The following is a 21,168-nucleotide window of genomic DNA, read 5'->3' as shown; positions in this document are numbered from 1 at the left end:
CCCTGACCCAAAGGAGTGGGGACTCAGAGAGAAAACTACATGGCAGAGAACTTAGTTGGAGTCTTTGATGCTGTCGCCCTGAGACATGAACACACATGAAAAGAACACAGAGGAATAGAGATGGCTCCATAGACATGGCAGAGGCTCCAGGAAGAGAGAAACCTGGTAGTCTTCAGCTGACCTTGTGGAGAGAGCAGAGCAGCTGAACCCAGAGAGATGAGCCCCAGGAGAAAGATGAGACTTATCCCAGACTATAGCTGATATTGGAAGAAGCTGGGATGTGGAACCTTAAGAGGAAGTGGGAGGCTGAACCCTTGCAGACATTGGCAGCCCTCTTGCTCCAACAGATGGCGACAGACTTTGGTCAGGGAAGTAACTTATACTTTATGGCCTGGTAATTATAAGCTTCTACCCCAAATAAATACCCTTGATAAAAGCCAACAGATTTCTGGTATTTTGCATCAACATGCCTTTGGCTGAGTAATACACATGGATACTTTTACTTTAGGATTCTGGAAAAGTTAAATAATTTAGTTATTAGATAAAGGTAAACATTTTTATATTAAAGAAAAACATAATAAAATGCAACAGATAAGTGTTCAAGGATACATTTCAAAACAAATTTTTGCCTTGCCAATTCAGGCAGTACTCCCCAGGACCTCCAAGGAACTTACTATTTGTTTTCTGTCCTTAGCAGCAGTGGCTGATAGAAAGTCCTATCCCAGAGGGAACTAACAGAATTCTCTCTTCTTAGCCTTCAGGAGACTGTTTCTTTTCCTGAGAGAGATTCATAATTGGTGTCATATCTTAGAAATGCAGTCATTTTGCTTTTTAGTTTGGTAACTCATAAAAACCTTCACAACCTTTGCATTTTGTTTTGTTTTGTTTTGTTTTGTCTAAAGTAGGTCAAGGTTAGGAGAGGCAGGAGCCAGTAGTGCCCAGATTGGGGGATCCAAACCACCTTGGGTCTGCAATACTATAACCATCTGCACGTTTGCCTGTGTTTACTGTGTAGCCCTGCAGAAGAGACTTCCCTTTTCTCAAATTTCTCCTCATCATGAGGATTAAAAAGCACATGTCCCTTGTGCTAAACAGAATCATTGTTTTGTGCCAGATCTTAAAGAGAATGTGATTACTTACACCATCAAACTTAATTGTATGTAGCTTTTATCAATCTGAGAAAGTTCCTTTTTTATTCCTGTGAATTCTTATCACAAATAGTCACAGAACTTCATCACATATTTTTTTCTGCATTTAAAAAAATCCCTTCCCCCTCCGCATGGCTTCCTCATTTGTTTGCTCATTGTCTGTTTTGTTTTTCTTTGGGAGTCACCAGAAACCAAATCCAGTACCTCCCATGTGGTAGGCTGGCACTCAATTGCTTGAGCCACAGCCGCTCCCTCTGCATTTTTATTTTTATTTTTAAAGATTTATTTAATTCTCCCCGCCCCCAGTTGTCTGTTCTCTGTGTCTATTTGCTGCATGTTCTTCTTTGTCCACTTCTGCTGTGGTCAGCGGCAAGGGAATCTGTGTTTCTTTTTGTTGTGTCAGCTTTCCGTGTGTGCGGCGCCATTCTTGGGCAGGCTGCACTTTCTTTAGTGCTGGGCGGCTCATCCTTACGGGGCACACGCCCTACGCGGGGACACCCCTGTGTAGCAGGGCACTCTTTGAACGCAACAGCACTGCACATGGGCCAGCTCCACACGGGTCAAGGAAGCCCGGGGTTTGAACTGCGGACCTTCATGTGGTAGACGGACGCCCTAACCACTGGGCCAAGTCCGCTTCCCCCCTCAGCATTTTTAAACTCTGTTTTCTTTGAGAGTCCACAGATGTGGTGAGTTATACTAATAGATTTTTCTGATGTTACATCATTTTTACATTCTTGGATAAAACCTACTTGACCCTGATTCATTTCTCAATACACTATTGGATTCAATTAGCTTAATATTTTATTTAAGATTTTTTATATCTATATTTATTAGTGAAATGGGTATATAAAGTTTTCTTTGTAGTGTATTGTCTGGTTTAGGAATCAAGATTAAACTGCCCTCATAAAAATAAAAATTTAAAAATTACATGTTCTTCCTCCTTCACAGGATATCTGAAGGCCAGATGAAGTGAGGAACATAATTATATCTTCAAAATTAAAAGTGCTATGTAAATGTAGGATGTCATTAACCAAAAGCATGGAATTCTTCATGAAACTGGCTCTCCTCTGATTTTCAGGGGACTGAATAATATATATGATGCTTTTTTTTTTAGAGATATATATATATATTTTTTATTTCCCCTCCCCCCCACGTTGTCTGCTCTCTCTGCCCATTTGCTGTGTGTTCTGTGTCCACTTGTATTCTTTTCAGTGGCACCAGGAATCTGTCTCTCTTTGTTGCGGTATCTTGCTGTGTCAGCTCTCCATGTGTGTAGTGCCACTCCTGGGCAGGCTGCGCTTTTTTTGCACAGGGTGGTTCTCCTTATGGGGCATACTCCTTGCACATGGGGCTCCCCTACTTAGGGGACACCCCTGCGTGGCAGAGCACTCCTTGCATGCATCAACACTGCACGTGGACCAGCTCACCACATGAGTCAGGAGGCCCTGGGTTTGAACCCTGGACCTCCCATGTGGTAGGCAGACTCTCTATCCATTGAGACAAATCTGCTTCCTGATGCTTCTTTTGAACCCCATTTTGCCTAATTCAGGACAAAGAGCTGGGTTGGTTCTAAAGTGCCAATGTCTGCTTCAGGATTCAAAACTTAAGGGTCGCCAAGAGCACGGTAAGCAAGAAAAAGAATATTTTACTGCAGTATTAAAAAAAAAAACAATGGAAAAGTCCATGATGAACAAAATATCAAAATTTAAAATAAAGGCAGGTTCAATATTACCAATTTTTCCTTTTGCTTCAGGCTCCAATATGGCTATGCATAGCGCCATTATTGATAACCTCAAAATTTTGCATTAAAGGACTGTGTCCCCTTTTATGAGCATTTTGGCAGCCCCCTTAGGTTTTATGCCCAAGATGAGTTCCCCATATATCTCACCCTAGTCCTAGGCAGGGCTAGGAACCCAATAAATACATCATTTATAATCAGAGTATATTCACATTAATAGGAAGTTTAGCAAGCATTCTAGTCCAACTCTCTTGATTTCATAGATGGATAAGAAAACTGATCAGAACTGTCCATGTGACGGCCAGGCCCTGGGCCTCAGAAGACTTGCAGTTCGTACCCTCTGGTTTCTTGGACTTATCCTGGCCAACTGACAGGGAGGTGAAGAGGGTCAACCACCACACCAGGGAGCCAAGAGTGCCTACAGCTGCAAGCAGGAGAATTGCATCCATCATCCATGTGGAGTCTAAGCCCCCTCTTGATGTAGAGGGGTATTGGACATAACCATCCCAGGGTCCACAGGATGGAGGAACAGAGTATGGCTTAGAGTGGACTTACTGGTGTTCTGCTGGGGAACTATTGTGATTAGTAAGGGAAGAAATTGTAGTGATGTGGAGAGGATGGCCACGGTGGCTGCTGATGGTCAGGAGAGGGAAGAAGAGATATGGTGTGGGGGCATTTTCAGGATTTGGAGCTGTCCTAGGTGGTGCTGCAGGGACAGATGCTGGACGTTGTGTGTCCTGTAATGGACCACTGGGTGGACTGGGGGAGAGTGTGGACTACAATGTGGACCACTGTATATGTGCTGCAGCGGTTCTCCAGAATGTATTCGCTGGGTACAGTGAATGTGCCACAATGATGGAAGAGTTTGTAGATAGGGGAGGGGTGGTGTGCGTAGGGTGGGGGGTATATGGGGACCTCATATTTTTTTGAATGCAACGTTTAAAAGAAAATAAAGAAGAAAAAAAATATGGAAAAAAAAATAAAGAGCATTGTCAAAAAAATGAAAGAAAAGAAACTGAGACCCGAAGGAGTCAAAAGATTCACCAAGGTCTCAGGGACTTCCCATTGTACTCCATTGTTCCTCCACCCTTCTTTGCTTCTCTAGCTCCATTCTTGCTCTCCCAGTCTTCTCCCCCTAGGACTCCCTTCCCCCCTGTAGCAATTTGATATGGTTATGAATTCCAAAAATAGATATTGGATTGTTTGTTATCTGGTCTGTACCTGGGCGTGATTAAGTTGTTATTAGAGTTTGATTGGACCATGTCATTAGGGCATTGAGTCACCACCCTTTGGCGGGTAGGGACTCAGATAAAAGGCATGGCAAAGGCCAGGGTTAGGGGTTTCTGATGTTGGAGTTTTGGTGTTGGAGTTTGATGCTGAAGTCTTAAGCTGGAGCCTGAGAAAGCAAGCACACAGAGGAAAGAGAAGCAAGCCCCGGGAAGAGAGGACCTGAGCCAGAAGAACACAGAGGAATAGAGAGCTCCTTAGACATGGCAGAAACCCCAGGGAGAGAGACAGAGCCATTCACCTGATAGTCTGCAGCTGACCTTGTGGAGAAAACAGGAGCTGAGCCCAGAGGAACCCAGGAAGCCTGAACCCTCACAGACATCGGCAGCCATCTTGCTCCAACATGTGAAAAGAGACTTTGGAGAGGGAAGTAACTTATGCTTTATGGCCTGGTATCTGTAAGCTCCTACCCCAAATAAATACCCTTTATAAAAACCAATTTCTGGTATTTTGCATCAGCACTCCTTTGGCTAGCTGATACACTCCATCTCTCAATTTCACAGAGCCTCCCTCTGTGAATATTTCCAGATCCACATTGGTGGTATGAATCTTTTTGCTTTTTTACCAGTGTTATTTATACCTTTTTTTATTAGTATCTAATTCATTATTCAACCAATATTGCTTAACTGCCCATTATGTACCTCAGCTTTTGGGAATATGACCTAAAACCAGGAGCACAATGTCCCTGCCCTCAGGGAGCTTTTATTCCAGAGAGAAAGATAACCACACGAACCACTACCTATAAAACCACAGAAATGTGCTTTAAGCTATGACTACATTCCAGGGGCAAATCATAGCAAGTCTATCATGGTCCATGCCCATTGAACATAGTAGTTGTGTCTTAAACATGGAATGAGGTTGATTTGAAATGAACCCAGATCTTTTAATTTCCAGCCCAGGCCTCTTTCAACTAAGCTGCTAATTTTCAATCTTTTTAGTATAAAGTTCCATTTTCTACATCAAAAACTTCTCAGACCCCCTGCTAAAGACATTAGCTGCCTGAGAAAGTACTTGAGAATGTAGATACTGCTAGCAGACTAGTCTAGGTTCTTGGTTTATGTCACACAAAAGGATTTAAGGACATGCCATAGAGTAGGCAAGAAATTAAAGAGTTTATTAAGAAATAAGAAAGGGAAACGGACTTTGGCCCAGTGGTTAGGGCGTCCGTCTACCATATGGGAGGTCCGCGGTTCAAACCCCGGGCCTCCTTGACCCGTGTGGAGCTGGCCATCCGCAGTGCTGATGCGCGCAAGGAGTGCCGTGCCACGCAAGGGTGTCCCCCGCGTGGGGGAGCCCCACGCGCAAGGAGTGCGCCCGTGAGGAAAGCCACCCAGCGTGAAAAGAAAGAGCAGCCTGCCCAGGAATGGCACCGCCCACACTTCCCGTGCCGCTGACGACAACAGAAGCGGACAAAGAAACAAGACGCAGCAAATAGACACCGAGAACAGACAACCAGGGGAGGGGGGGAATTAAATAAATAAATAAATCTTTTTAAAAAAAAAAAGAAATAAGAAAAGTGTACACAACCTGAGGCATAGATTGCAGATGTGCTGCAGGCTGAGAGGCACGTGGGGCTCCAGGTTAGGCCTTTTTAAAATCTTTACTCCTCCCCTTTTCTAATTTGTGGAGGGACCCCATCGGTTTGCTGTTCTGGTTGGCTGCCTCACCTGTTAGCTCTCAGGGGGCCAATGGGGAGGCCTGTTGTTTGGAGGTAGCCGGGGCTTCTCTTTGACCCCAGAAAGTTTCAAATAGGATTGTGTGGCCAGGGGCTCACTGGGTCTTACTGGCTTTGTTCTTTAGTAACAGCCTTCCCCTCTGGATGTTTCCAGACAGGGTCTCAGCTGCCTTCCCTCTTTAGCTATACTAATTTGCCTCAGTGTTGTAAATCAAGTCCTATCTTTTAAAAGTGAATTCCTAGTTTATTCATTCCAACAGTATCTGTGTGTTTTAAAGAAAGGTGGCTTATTTAACAACTGTACATTATTCACACAGGCTGCAGACAATGGGATTTCCATATAGCTCTGAATATCTCCAGCCCCAGCTAAATCTGGGAAAACCACTATCTCAGCCAAAACAGTCAGCTGATTCAAAGATATCTCGGTCAGAGAAGAGAGAATTAAAATCTCCCTAAAACCCTCCAAACCCCTAGCTCTCTAGTCTTCAAGACCGAAAAGCTCCAAGAAGAAACAGATTTCTAATTTCAACACATAGCTGTATGATTTGCTTCCATTTTCTGGACCTCTTCAATTCCCTCCTGGGTAAACATTTTTTTTCTTCCCTTCAAATGTTTGTTGGGTGCCTATTGGTGCCAGACACTGCTAGCTACTGAGCAGAGAGAACAAAACAGACAAGGATGAGGGCCAGACAATAAACAAGTCAATAAAGAGATGAACACGGTAATTTCAACTAGTGATATATAAGCTCTTGATAAATTACAAGAAGGTGCTGTAACCGAGTAGAGGCAGGGGTGGCCACTTTGACTTGATGGTTACCATGATCACAAGGTGCAGGCGCAGTGGCAGCACCTAAAACATGATTCCGGTTTTAAAAAGATCTCCCAGGTTGCCAGAGTGGATACAAAGAGGTCCCCAAACGTTGCAGCGTCCAGGCCAGAAAAAATGGTGAACTGGACTTCGGAAGTGGCAGCGGAGGCAGACACTAGCCCCTGGGATTCCGCAAGAGCGGGTCGTCAAAGGTGTGTTTCCCTTTAAGAGGCTTGCACGTGGGGTGGAGCGGAGTGAGGGTGGGACCAGCTGAGGGCTGGAGGCCCATTGCCGGAAGACCCGCCATTGCGAGTGCGCGCGCTATGCAGAGGCGTGGCTTGGGCGAGGCCGCATGGCTGACTCGGGTCCCGGATGAGGAAGTGCGGTGGTCATAGAGACGAAGAGTCGGCAGTGGCCAGAGCGCCCTCGGGCTCTCCCCGCTCGGAAGGTTCAGGTAGACTTGGAGGCGACTGGGCTGCGGCCGCAGAGGTCGGGCTGGCGGGGAGAACGTGGGCCGCGGAGCAGGCCTCAGGGTAAGCGGCTGTGGGGCGGGGAGGTTCGGGCGTAAACGTTCCATCCTGTCCTAATGGGATCCTTCACCGGGCGGTGCAGGCTGAAGGGGAACCCGGGACCCCCGCCCTACTTGGGTTGCCGAAGGGAGCCGAGGCTGCGCTGCGAGCGGCTGAGCCGACCCGGGGAGAGGGAGGAGACCAGGCGCTGCGTCGCGAGGGGGAACGGTTTCTCCGGATCATGGCCCCGACGAGGGAGAGAGGCTCCTCTTCAACCTCGAAACGGCAAGGGGACCCCCAACTTCTCTCCTCGCGGTGGACGACGCCCGTCGTCGTGGCTGTACACTCTTCCCTGTCTCCCGTACGTTTGTCAACAGGGGGAAACCCGCTCCCAGGGTGCAGAAGAGGGCTTCTGAACTTGCTTTAAGGAAGGATGAGGCATAACCCCCAAACAAGACCTTTGTCCATTTGGTCAGCACTCCCCAGGTGAAGAGGGAGATTCTCAGCTTACCTAAAAGTGACAGAGGGAATGTTCCTTCCCTGTAAGAGAGAGAGAGTCTTACCTTCCCTCCATGATTTTTTAGCTTTACCCCAAGATAGGGAGAGGAAAACCCTGAATTTACTTTATGGAATTAGAAATTGGCCCTTCGCCGCCGCCCCCTATTATATCCACTGAGGGAGCCTTGCTTCTCTCCTCTCAAGGGTTTGGTGTGTAATGATCATCTTTCCCTGGCATAATTAAGGGCATGACTTTTGGAATAAGAGAGTTGCAATTCTCTGTTTCCCACCTACCGTCTTTGTGGCCTTGACTGATTGCTTAACCTCTCTAAATCTCAGTTAACCCATCTCTAACTTGGGTACTCTTTCCATAGGATTGTCATGAGGACTAAGGGAGGATTTGTGTAAGTGCTTAGTGCATATTAAGCTTTTGGTAAGTTGTTCCTTTTACTGTTACTTTGTTGACATTAAAAAAAAAAAAGCCCGAATATCTTGCACAGAGATTTAACCATGCCTGCCTCTCCCCTCCCCAATCAGAAGCCCATCCTTTCTCACTGGAAAGGAAGTCTAGAATGTTCCCTCCACCTCATTCCCCCAGTAAAGAAAGAGACTTTTCCCCTTAGATCCTATTACACTCCACTCCCTGAATTAACAAAGAGGGTTTCACTTAATGAAATAATCAAGAAAAAATAATTGGCTTTTACAGTTAGGTTTGTACTCTTAAGAGGGAGACGGGATGCCAGAAGCAGACTTTCCTTTGTCCACAGAAGCTATCACTTCTTCCACTGAGTAGTTAAGAGATGTCTTCCCACTCCCCTTATCTGCTTCAGTGAGGAAAAGGCTTCCATCTATCTGCGAATCAATCCCCCACCCACCCACACAAAGGAAGATTCCAACTTCTTCCTTTCTCTTGCTCTCCCAAGAAAAATAAAATTGTTTTCTATGTTTCAGAAGAGGGCTCTTTCTTCCTGTGTCTTTAGAGATGATTTCTTCCTTCCTTTGAAAAATAAATGAAAATCTTTTATGCAGAGGGTCTTTGTCAGTAAAAACCAGCAGCGTTTTCACTATTTTAACTCCCCATGTGGAGACAGAGGGATTATTTTTCTGCACGTTGATAAAGGGAGGAAAAGGGAAACAGCGCGTTATGCTTTTGAGATTTCCTGCCGGCTTGATGTTGAAGAACTGGGCCCTGTTTAGTATATGGACTTTCTTGCCCCACTTTCAATTTGTCTAAAGATCTTGTTAAAAGATTCTTCCTTCTCTGTCCCTCAAGAAAAGGCCCCTTCTCTGTATTCCTTCATAGAGGGACTGGCAACAGTGTCTTGACTCTTTGGAAAAGAAAGCCCCTTTCTCAAGGTGAAAGGAGTGCTGTGAACTTCTGAGGGCCTGCACATTGTTGTGAGTATTGTTCCTTGACATAAGCGTGGCAGTCCCCAGGGTCATTAACTGTTCATTAAGAGCCTGCCCTTTACATTGGGATTAAAGGGAGGGAGACTTTAAGATTTGAAATTTTTGGGGCACATGGTTTTCTGTTCTGCTGGTTTCATTGTTTGTTTGATTTTTTTTCTTCTTTTTTCTGTTTGCTGCTGTAAATTTTGTACCTCCAGAACTTCTGTTTTGGGGAGTGTTTGAATGACTGAAGTGAAAGTTGCCACTTTGTCAAGTTTTCAGTATTATAAAATCTATTATAATGGGATTGAGTTTGGCGGCCTTAATCTTTCACTGGCAGTTTTTCTTTTTCATGTTTTTGTTTTTTGAGGGGATGAGAATTAACACTGCCAAGTTACCTGGCGACACACAGAGGAAAAACTTTCCATCTATTTTGTATGTAAAATGTACTTGAATTACTTCAAATACTCTTGAATACTTGCAGTAGGGATTAGTCCAAGCCCTGTCCCACCTTTGTGCTATCTCTGGGTATGCTTTGCAGAAACAAAGAGAAATAGAAAAGTTTGCATTTAGAGTCATGGGATTTTTTTATGGGTGGCAGGGCCTTTTGAGATTAACTTTTTCATTTTACATGTGAAAAACAGGCCCTGGAAGTTAAGTGACACACTCCAGGCAGTGCAGCTTGAAAGTGGGAGTCAGGAAGGGGCCCTGGCCTTCTGACTTGGACTAGCAATTAGACAACTTCAGCGGGCTGCTTCTGCGTTTGAAACAGAAAGATCATGAGATAATTGTTCTTGATTCAAAAGAATTTCTTCCTTTATTTGAAGAATCTTACTGCATACTCTCTCTGTCAGTAATTTTTTCAAGAATATCTGTCCCCTAAAGAATCTAACTCTCGCCCCTGTTATGGTAACGATGACAGACTGCTAGCAGCTGGCAAGAGCCATTAATGTACTGTGGCTTATTTTTTGCTTATACTGCAAACTAGCTGGTTAATTGGTGTCCTAACCCAGTAGGTTGGTTATAAATCATTAGTAAGGATTGAGCTATAAATTCCTGTCTGTATTTTATATTATTCACTTTTTTGTTTTATTTCAAGTTTATTTAACACTTTAATGTAAAAACTTTCATGGTTAAGGCAGAGAGCTGACTTTTGGAAAGATACTGATAAAAGGGGTAATACATGTGCCAGATATTCTTTATTGCTATACATTTGAATCTTGAAAAAATGTTCACGTTTTTAAAAAAATAAGTAATACATACTGTAAAAAAAAAAAAAGTACAACATACAGATAAGTCATTTGTCATCCCCTCACCCAGGATAACACTGTTAATATTCAGATTATATTCTTTCAAACATTTTTCCAGTGCACATATTTGTTTTACCAAAAACAGTCCTTGTGCTCGTTTAGTTTAATAAGATGATATCCCAGGCAGCTGTCTATTATAAAGAGATATATTTCTGCACATTCATTCATTTTTTTTTTAGGCTCAGGCACGTCTTTATTAATCAAAATGGGAACCATTACAATCAATACATAGCACATTCATTTTTAATTGCTCCACTGTATCCAGAATTTATTAATTTATTTTATTACTTATTTATTTGTTTTTGAGGTACGGGGGCTGGGGATTGAACCCTGGATCTTGTGTGTGGGAAGCCGGTGCTCAACCACTGAGCCACATGAGCTCCCAGAAATTTTTTTTTTTAAAAGATTTATTTATTTATTTAATTCCCCCCCTCCCCTGGTTGTCTGTTCTTGGTGTCTATTTGCTGCGTCTTGTTTCTTTGTCCGCTTCTGTTGTCGTCAGCGGCACGGGAAGTGTGGGCGGCGCCATTCCTGGGCAGGCTGCTCTTTCTTTTCACGCTGGGCGGCTCTCCTCACGGGCGCACTCCTTGCGCGTGGGGCTTCCCCACACGGGGGACACCCTTGCGTGGCACGGCACTCCTTGCGCGCATCAGCACTGCGGATGGCCAGCTCCACACGGGTCAAGGAGGCCCGGGGTTTGAACCGCGGACCTCCCATATGGTAGACGGACGCCCTAACCACTGGGCCAAAGTCCGTTTCCCAGAAATTTTGTTTTAAAAAACCTTTATGTCTTGTTAAAATTTTGTTCTGTTGCTAAAGTCTTACGGGATTTCCAATATTTTGATAGATGGCTAAATTGAGAGTTTGGCGAGCTAGTGAACATGGAATAACTTTAATTTGCTACCTAGGCTTGCATCTATCACTCCATCTCTGAGGCACTCAATTGTTCTTAAAACGGCAGATAGAAGCTCAGAAATGTGAGGACCCAGAAATGGGCTAGAAGGAAAAAGGAAGGGAGTGTCTTATTTTGCTTCCACAGCCCATAAAATGGGCCTAGCTGTTAAACAGGTTGCAAATTCTTAGAATTCTGTCTCTCCCAAACAAAGATATCAAGATATGATAGCTATGTGGTGTTTGGCTTTTGGAAATTTGAAACTTACCTTTCAGTGACCAAAGCTTTGAAATTCTGTTTTGATTAATGCCAGTTAACAGTGTAGGTGCAGACATAGGAAAGGTGACAGCACCATTTTCCCTGAAGAATATTTTGAGCCATTTTATGCAGTTGTCTGTATTGACTCATCATAATGACATGTTTAATAAATGACCTTGTGTTGAGTGGTGTTCTGAATGAAGTCTTGAACTAGGACAGTGCGAGGTGGAAAGGAGTGGGATTTTTTAGAGACTGTGCATGAGTTGGGTCCACAGGCTAAAAGTAGTAATTGAATGGTGAGTGGAAGGCCAGATAAGCTTATGTTTGGGGTTTCAAATCTAAGCTCTAGGATAATCGTGGTGCTGTCACTGAAAGAGACAAAAGGATAAAGAATTAAGCCTGTAAATTACTGAGGGCATCTTCTTGTTTCTTATGGCCATTTGCATGTAGTAAGATTCAATTATGCATTGGATTAAATGGTTTCTATTTTAGATATGTTAAGTTTTGGGGATGTCCTCCTTGTGAGTAAAATTTAGGCTATGCATTTGAAAGAAAGGTTGAGGTTAGGGACAGAATTTTTTTTTAAACAGCTTTGTTAAGATATAACTCACATACTATACTATTTACCAATTTAAATTATACAATTCACTGGTTTTGGTAGTCACAGAGTTGTGCAACCATTACCACAATCAATTTTAGAACATTTTTATCATTCCAAAAAAGAAACTGCCCATTAGCAACCACTCCCTATTTCTCTAAATCTCCCAGCCCCTGGCAACCACTAATCTGCTTCTGTTTCTGTAGATTTGTCTATTCTGGACATTTCACAGAAATAGGATTTTTTTGGTGGGGGGTGGGGGAAGGTACCAGAGATTGAACCCAAGACCTCATACATGGGAGCAGGCACTCAACCATCGAACTACATCTGTTCCCTAATGAGAACTGGGGCTTTTTGTTTGTTTGTGTTGTTTTTAGGAGGTACTGGGGATCGAACCCAGGACCTCATATGTGGGAAGCAAACGCTCAATCACTTGAGCTACATCCACTCCCATAAATAGCATCTTATAATATGTGATTCTTTGTGACTGGGTTCTTTCACTTAGTATAGGATTCATCCATGTTGTAGCATGACATATTCCTTTTTATGACCAAATAATATTCCATTATATGGATAATACCAAACTATGTTTATCCACCCATTAGGTAATGGGCATTTGGGTTGTCTTTGCTTTTGAGTTATAGTGAATAATGCTGGTATGAACACTCGTGAACAACTGTTAGTGTGAACGTGGTTTTCATTTCTCTTATGTATATGCCTAAGAGTAAAGTTGCTGGGTCATATGGGTATTCTGTGCTTAAAGGGACAGCTTTGCATCACCCTCATAGCAAAGATGCTACAGAAATCAAGAAAGTGAAGCCTTAAAAGGGAAGAGTGTTAGGGATTAATTTGACAGTGCAGACACTCAGTTAGAGAGACCCAAGGAGACTCTCCATAGACCAGGGGTTCTTAACAAGGGGCCCATTTGCTTGAATTGACATTCAGATAAACATTATTCTTGTGGGGATGTGTTGGTGTGGGTGTGTTATATTTATTAAATAATACCAGTATAGTGTGGACTTAGTAAGAAGTCTGTGGTTTTCACCTGACTGGCAAAGGGGTCTGTGGAACAAAAGAGGTTAAGAACCCTGCCATACACAGACCTACTGTTGTATAAGTATCTTTTCTTGCACATGTTCTCTCCAGGTCGTATGTGGAGTGAAACCCAAAAAACTGGGTTGTGCATGTTGCTGGAAAAGAGAAGCTGACCCAAATTAAAACTGAGCATTTCCTGCTTTTTTGGGCATAAAATACCAATTCTGCTCTGTCTCTGCTACCTGCCCTCTCCCCACTCATAGCCTAAAATCTAAAGTGCCCCCAGAAATATCCAGGAGCTAGGGGAGAAGCAGAAAGATAGATTGTAGTTCTAAAAAGGACACATTTCTCTTGTTGTTTTAAATCTTTAACACAGTCCTGCTGATGAAAGGTTTTCATATAGTCTCATTTTATTCTTCTGGTATCCCTGTTCACAATTTACCTCTCCTTTTTTTAGGTTCAATTTTTTTAATCAGCTTTCCTGTCTTAACTAAATATTATGGAGCAGCCATCTGATTTCTGTTATTTCTTGTAATTAAATAAGTAACGTAGCAATATATTATTTTGAGGGAGGGTTCCCCCAGAAAATCAGGGGCGTAACAGAGCTGGGGACCGAGGGAACTAGTTGCAAAGATCTGTTGTCTCAGAAATCTGAATGTAGTCAGAGAGAGAAGGGAAGGTGAGCGTTCTAAACAGTTAAAACAATTTGGTCCCCAGAACTGGCTTTTACTTATTTATTTTGGGGAAAGATGGATATTTGAACGTGTTAAGCCTAGAAATTGGCAGTCTTTCTTACATAGTACTTCCTATGTGCATTTTGGCCAAAGGGATTTAACATAAATCCTTATTTTAAACTGATAAATACTTGTTTTGAACTCAGTTGCCAAATAATTCTCATCCTTTTTTTCCTCATGGTTAGGGGTAGGGAAAGCATCAAGAATGCAAGCATAGAGTATCTTTTTTTGGTTAACCAATTCCAGCTGTTGTCAAGTTCCAGTGGATTTTCTTGTGGAAACAGCACACATTTGGTAGATGTAAAAGTTAATGGCCAAGAGACCCTGATCCTGTGTGTACCATTCTCTTGATGTGAGTGTGTTGACTACTTTAGTAACATAGTATGATGAACTACTTAGATATAAATATTTTCAGCAAGTAGTCTGTGTTCCCACTACCTAATGCAAGAAATGAAACATTACCAACATGGGAGAAGCCTCCTGGGTTATTTCTTTCCTTTCTCTAATATAGCCATATAATATTTTAGGCAGGTCACTGTCCCTCTGTAGGTATGGTATTAAAATCTATAATAGGAGGATGATAGCTGCCCTACTTAGCTCACAGGGTTGTTGTGAGCATCAAATGATCAGATGAGTGGTATGTGTGAAAGCACTTGGAAAGTCTCAAGATGCTGGGTAAAAGTTAGGAATGATTCTGCTAAAGAGCTGGTTTCATGGTGTTTTGTGCTAGATTGTAGATACAGCTCAAATGTTCTGTGAGCAGTGAAGGAATGGAGTTATATTTTCTCCATATTCTCCTTAAAACAGAGAATACTTCTTGGGGAGAATTAAGTGTATCAGATTCTTCAGAGTTCTTAGTATATATTCATTCAACAAATATTTACCAGGTACATTATGTGTCAAGCACTTATTCTAGACATAGGGGATACAGCAGTGAACAAAACAAGCAAGGTTCATGCCCTGAAAACAAATAGAAAACCATCTTTGTTTTCTGATTTACTTCAGGTCTAGTCTTAGATGCTTAGATGTGACGTACTGTCATCTACATTTTTGTTGGCCCTTGATATTTTAGTTGAGAATTGTTTATAAGGCAATATTTTAATGGAGATAAGAGAGATGTCTGTTATAGGTATTAATTTCTCCATAAATTTACAGTTTATTAAGGAGAAATTTTTGGTTGCCAGATAATGCTGGCATTTGAGGTAGAATTTATTTTCCTTATTTTAGTCCATTTGAGCTAAGACAGCTTTCTTCTACCCTGTCAAGGTTTTAAACTTTTATCCCTTCCTTTGATTTGTGTCAGGGTGAGCCGTTTGATGTAAAAGACTTGACTCCATAATCTACGTCTGCCCTAATGCTGTCATCGGGAGTAGAGACTCAGCCAGCTCCTCTTGATTCCTCCATGTCTGCCGTGGTACAGGAATTATTCTCTGAACTCCCAGTAAGTGTCTCCAAAGAGCTTCATGCTGACTCTGAACCAAGTGTGATACCAGATGTAAAACCCGGAGTCTCAAGGGCTTTTTTAAGTCAGAGTAGGACATTGCCCTTGGAGCTACAGAGGACTCATGTGGAAAGTTGTGAAGAAACCTCTGAGACCTTGGATGATGGGGGTGTGCCTGGGCGGTGTGGGCTGGTGGACTGCACATCAGGAGGCTCTGTGGCTTCTGGGATTTTGGATAGGGCGGAGAAAACCAAGAGCATGGAGCTAAAGGCCTTCAGAGATCAAGGGAAGCAGGAAGAAATTTTAAGAGACCCAAGTGAACATTCCACAGCTGCTGAAGAAAAGATCAGCCCAAGTCAGGTAAGACATGAGATCCTGATTCAGATGAGTTGCGTGTGAATGACGGCTTTCCAGAGTAACACTTCACATTATAAAATACAGATGCTGACATCTTGGTAGCTTATGATTTATTCTTGAAACATTTCTAAAATGTTGATTTTGATGTTAACTTTCTTTTGATGATCTTTTAAACATTTGTGTCACTTTGCTGAAGCAGCTGCTGTATATGGAATGTTGGTCAAGTCATGTGGTATTTCTGCATCTGATTTTAAGAAATGACGTGTCCTCTTTCCTTAAGATATTAGCACAGTTAAGGTGGAGCGAAATGTCACAACAATATCTTTGACCGAGACTGTTGACCTGGGTAGGACTTCACAGGACAGATACCCTAGAGGTATCACCGTACATCAAAAGTTGGTCCTTAGCTTTGTAGATCCTGAAACTTGACTTTTATTTTTCAGTTACTCAGAGGTGTTGCTCTCTGAAGGACTGACCTATGCTGACCCACTTCATGAGAGGAGAAAGCCAGTTGTCTTAATATACAGTGAGAAGCAGAATAGTGACTTGCTAGAAATGGTCACACTGGCTTGGTCAGCATCTCTTCTCCCAGTAGGTAAGCCTACTTGGGAAATCAAATTTCTCTCACTGAGCCTGAAATTAGAGTAAGAGGGTGTCATTAGGTGAAACTAATGGCTAGTGAACTGTGATCGCTTGATGGACCCAAACCCCTAAAGGAATATACCTGCCAAATGGACTAGAAAATTTATTCTTCCCTTGGATGGTGCCCTAGACCCAGGGTCAGGAAATTTTTTTCTGTAAAGGGCCATTCAGTAAATACTTTAAGCATTGCAGGTCATGTATTTGGTCGGTGTCAGAACCACTCAACTCTACCATTACAGCATGAAAGCTGACAAGAGACAATAAATACTCAGGTGATCGTGGCTGTGTACCAATAAAGCTTTATAAAAACGAGCAACTGGCCCAAGATTGTAGTTTGCCAACCCATGCTCTAGATCCATTCAATAAATTCATGTTTTCTGGCTTTCAGAGGTAGGTTCTATTCCCCAGCTGATAAAAACATCATTTCTTTACACAGTTTGCAGGGAAACTGATTGCTGTTAGTAGGCTTCATACATTGACTATAATTAGGAATGGATGAAGCATTAGGATAACAGTTGAATGTCGTATCCTTTTTTTTTTTTTTTAAACTTTATTTCAACTTCGAAAAATAACAGAGGGCACCTTAACAAATTATGGAAGCATTACTTTAAAAAGTCCTGTCCAGGCACGTTTATTTTACTTAATCTTAAAAACAAATTCAGTTCTTTCTCCAGTGTCCAAAAAATGAATAAATGAGCTCAGATTAGTTAAATGACATGAGCAAGGTCTCCTTCTTAATGAAGATAATGAAACAAACGAAAAAATTCTTGATCGTATTCACATCTCATAAAACTAAATCCATATTCTTTTTTTTTTGACCTTTAGTACTGATATAGTACTTTCCCTTTGCTACAAAAATATTACAATATTGTTAATTATAGTCTATAAGTTTCATTAGATTGTATTTTCCCATGTGTCATCATATTAACACCTTGTAATAGAGGAATTTTCTTGTGTTTGTATTACCACAATCCTTATCTGCCATCAAAATCGCCATGTCATGTAGTCCCTAGATTATTCTTAAGCTGTCTTTCAATTAACATTAATCTTTCTAGACTACCCTTTCAGCCACACTCATATTTATAAATCAGTAGTGTTACCATCAACTGTTAATTCTTTCCACATATTTACAATCAAACTTATTAAACATTCTATGTACATTCAGTATCAGCTCCCCTTCCTCAACCTGCATTCTGTCTCTTACTAACCTTTACTCTGTAGTAAATGAACATTATGTCTTAGTGGATCTTATGTTGTGGTGAACTATCCATAAAAATATGAACAGCTAAGTAAGTGAGGTAACAGATTCAAGATTCAAGAGTTTTTTAATTTTTAATATGGTGAGCCAAGGCTGACAAGATGAAAGTTTCCTTTCATGTAATATTTGATATAAACTAAAAGCATGTAGTATCTGTAAGTTATGCTGTTTGAGGAACAGACACACATATGTATATCTACCACCCAACCTAAGAACTAGAAGATTATTGTCTTCTGTTGTCTTCTGTGTTTTTTTTTTTAAAGCAACCCCTTTTTCCCTTCCCACCCTATCTTAGGTAAAAACTATTTTGAATTATATAGAACAGAATGAAATTTAATAGATTTAAATGTAAGAATTTGTACTTTGTTTCAAAAAGTGAACTCCAAAAGTGAAAATAAAGCAGAATACTTACAGGGAAACAGAAAACCTATAGATTTTTGTTGGTCAATTAAAATTGACTTTGTGATGTGGCATCCAAGAAAAGCCAATTTGCTCTTAATACACATAACAGAAATGTATTGTCTGGATTGAGAGGTGACAGATAACCTCTTTTTTGTGTCATGGTTGGCCCACAACTAGAGTATAGTCTTCCTCTTTGTGTCATATAGAAAACCAGATGTACATTCATGGGTAAGATTCCAAACTAATGACAAAACCTGGAAATATGTCTTTGGAAGCCAAGTCACTGACTGACTGGTGTGTAAGAGAGGAATCAAGAGAAGCGAGAGAAGTCTTTAAGAATTTGGAGAACAGTCCACCAGAAAAGCGGTCCTGTTGGGTAGTTAGGCTTGGTGAGGAAACCAAGGGGCAGGAGTATCTCCTAACAATTCTCAAGAATCCTTGGAAATCTGAAAGCTACAGATCTCTCAGAAAAGCAGACATACCATTTCAGGTTTGCAGACCCCTTGAAACCCATCCTCGAGGTAGCTCTTGTTAGATTGGCAAAACATCATAAATGGTCAGAAGACACTAATAAGTTGTGAGAAAATATATGCAACATACATCATGCGATAAAGGGCTTATATCCCTAATATATAAAGAATTCTTGAATTAAGGTATAAAGGACCAAAAACTAATAGAAACATGGGGAAACATTTGAAGAGAAACTTATTTACATATATCTTTTCCCATAAACATTTGAAAAGATGGTCAGCCTCACTCAAAAGCAGAGAATTGCACATTTAAAGAACTTGAGATAATTTTCACCTATCAGATTGATAAAAATGAAAAAGTATGGGAGCACGTCTGGTTGTCAAGGCTGTGCTGAAACTGGTATTCTCGTACAGTGCTGGTGGACATGCAAACTGATAGAACCCTTCTGAAAAGGAATTTGGCAATACCTAACTACATATGCCCTGTCATATTGACCAAACATTCCCTTTTCTAGAAATATACCCTGAAGATATACCTACAACATTATGAAAAAATATATATACACATGGTTACTCTTTGCAGCATTATTTATAATTGCAAAATATTGGAAGCACCCTAAATGTCCAGAAATAGGAAAGAGGTTGAATAAATTGTGGTACATCTATACAGTAGAGTACTATGTGGCTGTAATAAAGAATGAGAATGATCTCCATGCGCTGATACAGAATGGTTTCCAGGTATGTCAGAGGTCCCCAAGTTCTATCCAGGTTTCATGATTCCATAGGAGGACTCCCAGAACAGAACATGTTGTCCTACTCATAGCCAAGACTTATTCCAGCAACAGGATACAAAGCAAAATCATCGCAGGGGAAAAGTACATGGGATGAAGTCTAGATGAAATCAGGCACAAGCATCTAAGAATCCTCTCCTAGTAGAGATACACTCAATTCCTCCAGCAGTGAATTGTGACAATGCATGTGAAATGTTCACCAAGGAAGCTCATTAGAGACTGAGCACCGAAAGTTTTATTGTGGGCTGGTCTTGTAGGCATTCTTTATGTGGCATCTGCCAAAACTTTCGATTTCCAGAAGGAAAACAGATATTCAGCATAAATCACATTGTTTGCACAGTCTAGGCACAATGTACCACTCTTAACATTACAGGGAATTGTGGGAACTCTCCTGAAATCTTAAGTTCCCAGACGCCAGTGAAGGCTCAACCTTGCAAACAGGCCTTGCTAAGGATAACTGTCTCAGGCCTGCTATGTTAATCCTCTTCTACACACCGGAATATACTGTTAAATGAAAATGATGTGTAAACAAATACAGTATTTATTCCACTTCATATAAGAAAGAAGGGGAAATAAACAAGTGTACAAGTACCTGCTCATTTGTACAAAATTCACATTCACATTCAAGAAAAATCATGAACCTAAAGTGTTTTGTTACCTATACTGAGTTGGAGCAGAATGGAAAGAATAGAATGGGAATGTAATGGAAAGTATGGAAATGACACTTCTCTGAGTACACCTTTTTGTATAGTTCTGACTTTAGGAGCCATGTTGATTTCTCACGTACTAGAAAAATAAATGGACAACTAGAATGTGGGGGACTCCAAAATTAAATGCAATCTGTAACAAATGACTCTAACTGTATTACAAATGAATAACAAAACCATGCTGAAGGGGTGGCAGGGGAGAAAAATAACCTAACTGTAGAAAACAATAATTTAACTATATACGCTAAGACTAAATGCAAAAAGAACAGTATACAAATACTGTACTTCTGTTGCTAAATTGTTTTCCTTTGTTTATAATTGTATTTTTAATAATTGTAAAAATATGTAACATAAAATTTGCCATTTTAACCATTTAAAAATACATATTTATTTATCCCCCCCCCCCGTCCTGTTGTTTGCACTTGCTGTCTGTTTTCTGTGTCCATTTGTTGAGTGCTCATCTTATTTTTTTTAGGAGGTACTAAGAACCAAACCTGGGACCTCCCATGTGGGAGGGAGGCACCCAGTGGCTTGAGCCACCTCAGTCCCCCACTTGTTGTGTCTTTCATTATGTTTGCTCTTTGTGTCTCTTCTTTGCATCATCTCATTGCATCAGCTCTCAGTGTCCTGCTTGTTTTCTTCAGGGGGCATGGGGAACTGAAACTGGGACCTCCTCCTTTGCCCCCCCCCCCCCTTTGGAGTAGGTGGGCACCCAACTGCTTGAACCCATCCTCTTCCCACCGTTTTTATTTTATTTTATTTTTTTAAAGATTTATTTTTATTTATTTAATTCCCCTCCCCTCCCCCGGTTGTCTGTTTTCTGTGTCTTTTTGCCGCGTCTTGTTTCTTTGTCTGCTTCTGTTGTCGTCAGCGGCACGGGAAGTGTGGGCGGCACCATTCCTCAGCAGGCTGCTCCCTCCTTCGCGCTGGGCGGCTCTCCTTATGGGTGCACTCCTTGCACGTAGGGCTCCCCTACGCGGGGGACACCCCTGTGTGGCACGGCACTCCTTGCGCGCATCAGCACTGCGCATGGGCCAGCTCCACACGGGTCAAGGAGGCCCGGGGCTTGAACCGCGGGCCTCCCATGTGGTAGACGGACGCCCTAACCACTGGGCCAAAGTCCGTTTCCCCCCACCGTTTTTAAATGTACAATGCATGGGCATTAATTACATCTACAATATTGTGCAACAATTACCACTGTCTTTCCAAAACTTTTCATCA

General features: G+C 41.7%; 1 protein-coding gene across 7 annotated transcripts in view; it reads left to right on the top strand.

Annotated features, from left to right (window-relative positions):
* The first annotated feature begins 6,979 nt into the window (after window positions 1-6,979).
* The window catches only part of PRR14L (proline rich 14 like), a 79,310-nt gene continuing 65,121 nt past the window's right edge, over window positions 6,980-21,168 (top strand). For 4 of the 7 annotated variants that reach the window (XM_058281701.2, XM_058281698.1, XM_058281703.2 and 1 more), the window contains exons 1-2: window positions 6,980-7,189; window positions 15,183-15,680. In XM_058281701.2, the coding sequence (XP_058137684.1) occupies window positions 15,234-15,680 (447 nt within the window). In that variant the 5' untranslated portion in view covers window positions 6,980-7,189; window positions 15,183-15,233. Of the gene's footprint in view, window positions 7,190-8,037; window positions 8,097-15,182; window positions 15,681-21,168 lie in introns of all 7 variants that reach the window. The other 3 variants (XM_058281697.2, XM_071209887.1, XM_058281704.2) reach the window with 3 other exon arrangements.

This window comes from Dasypus novemcinctus, chromosome 19 (genome assembly GCF_030445035.2).
Source record: "Dasypus novemcinctus isolate mDasNov1 chromosome 19, mDasNov1.1.hap2, whole genome shotgun sequence".
NCBI classification, from domain to species: domain Eukaryota; kingdom Metazoa; phylum Chordata; class Mammalia; order Cingulata; family Dasypodidae; genus Dasypus; species Dasypus novemcinctus.
This window is presented reverse-complemented; position numbering and strand designations above follow the sequence as displayed.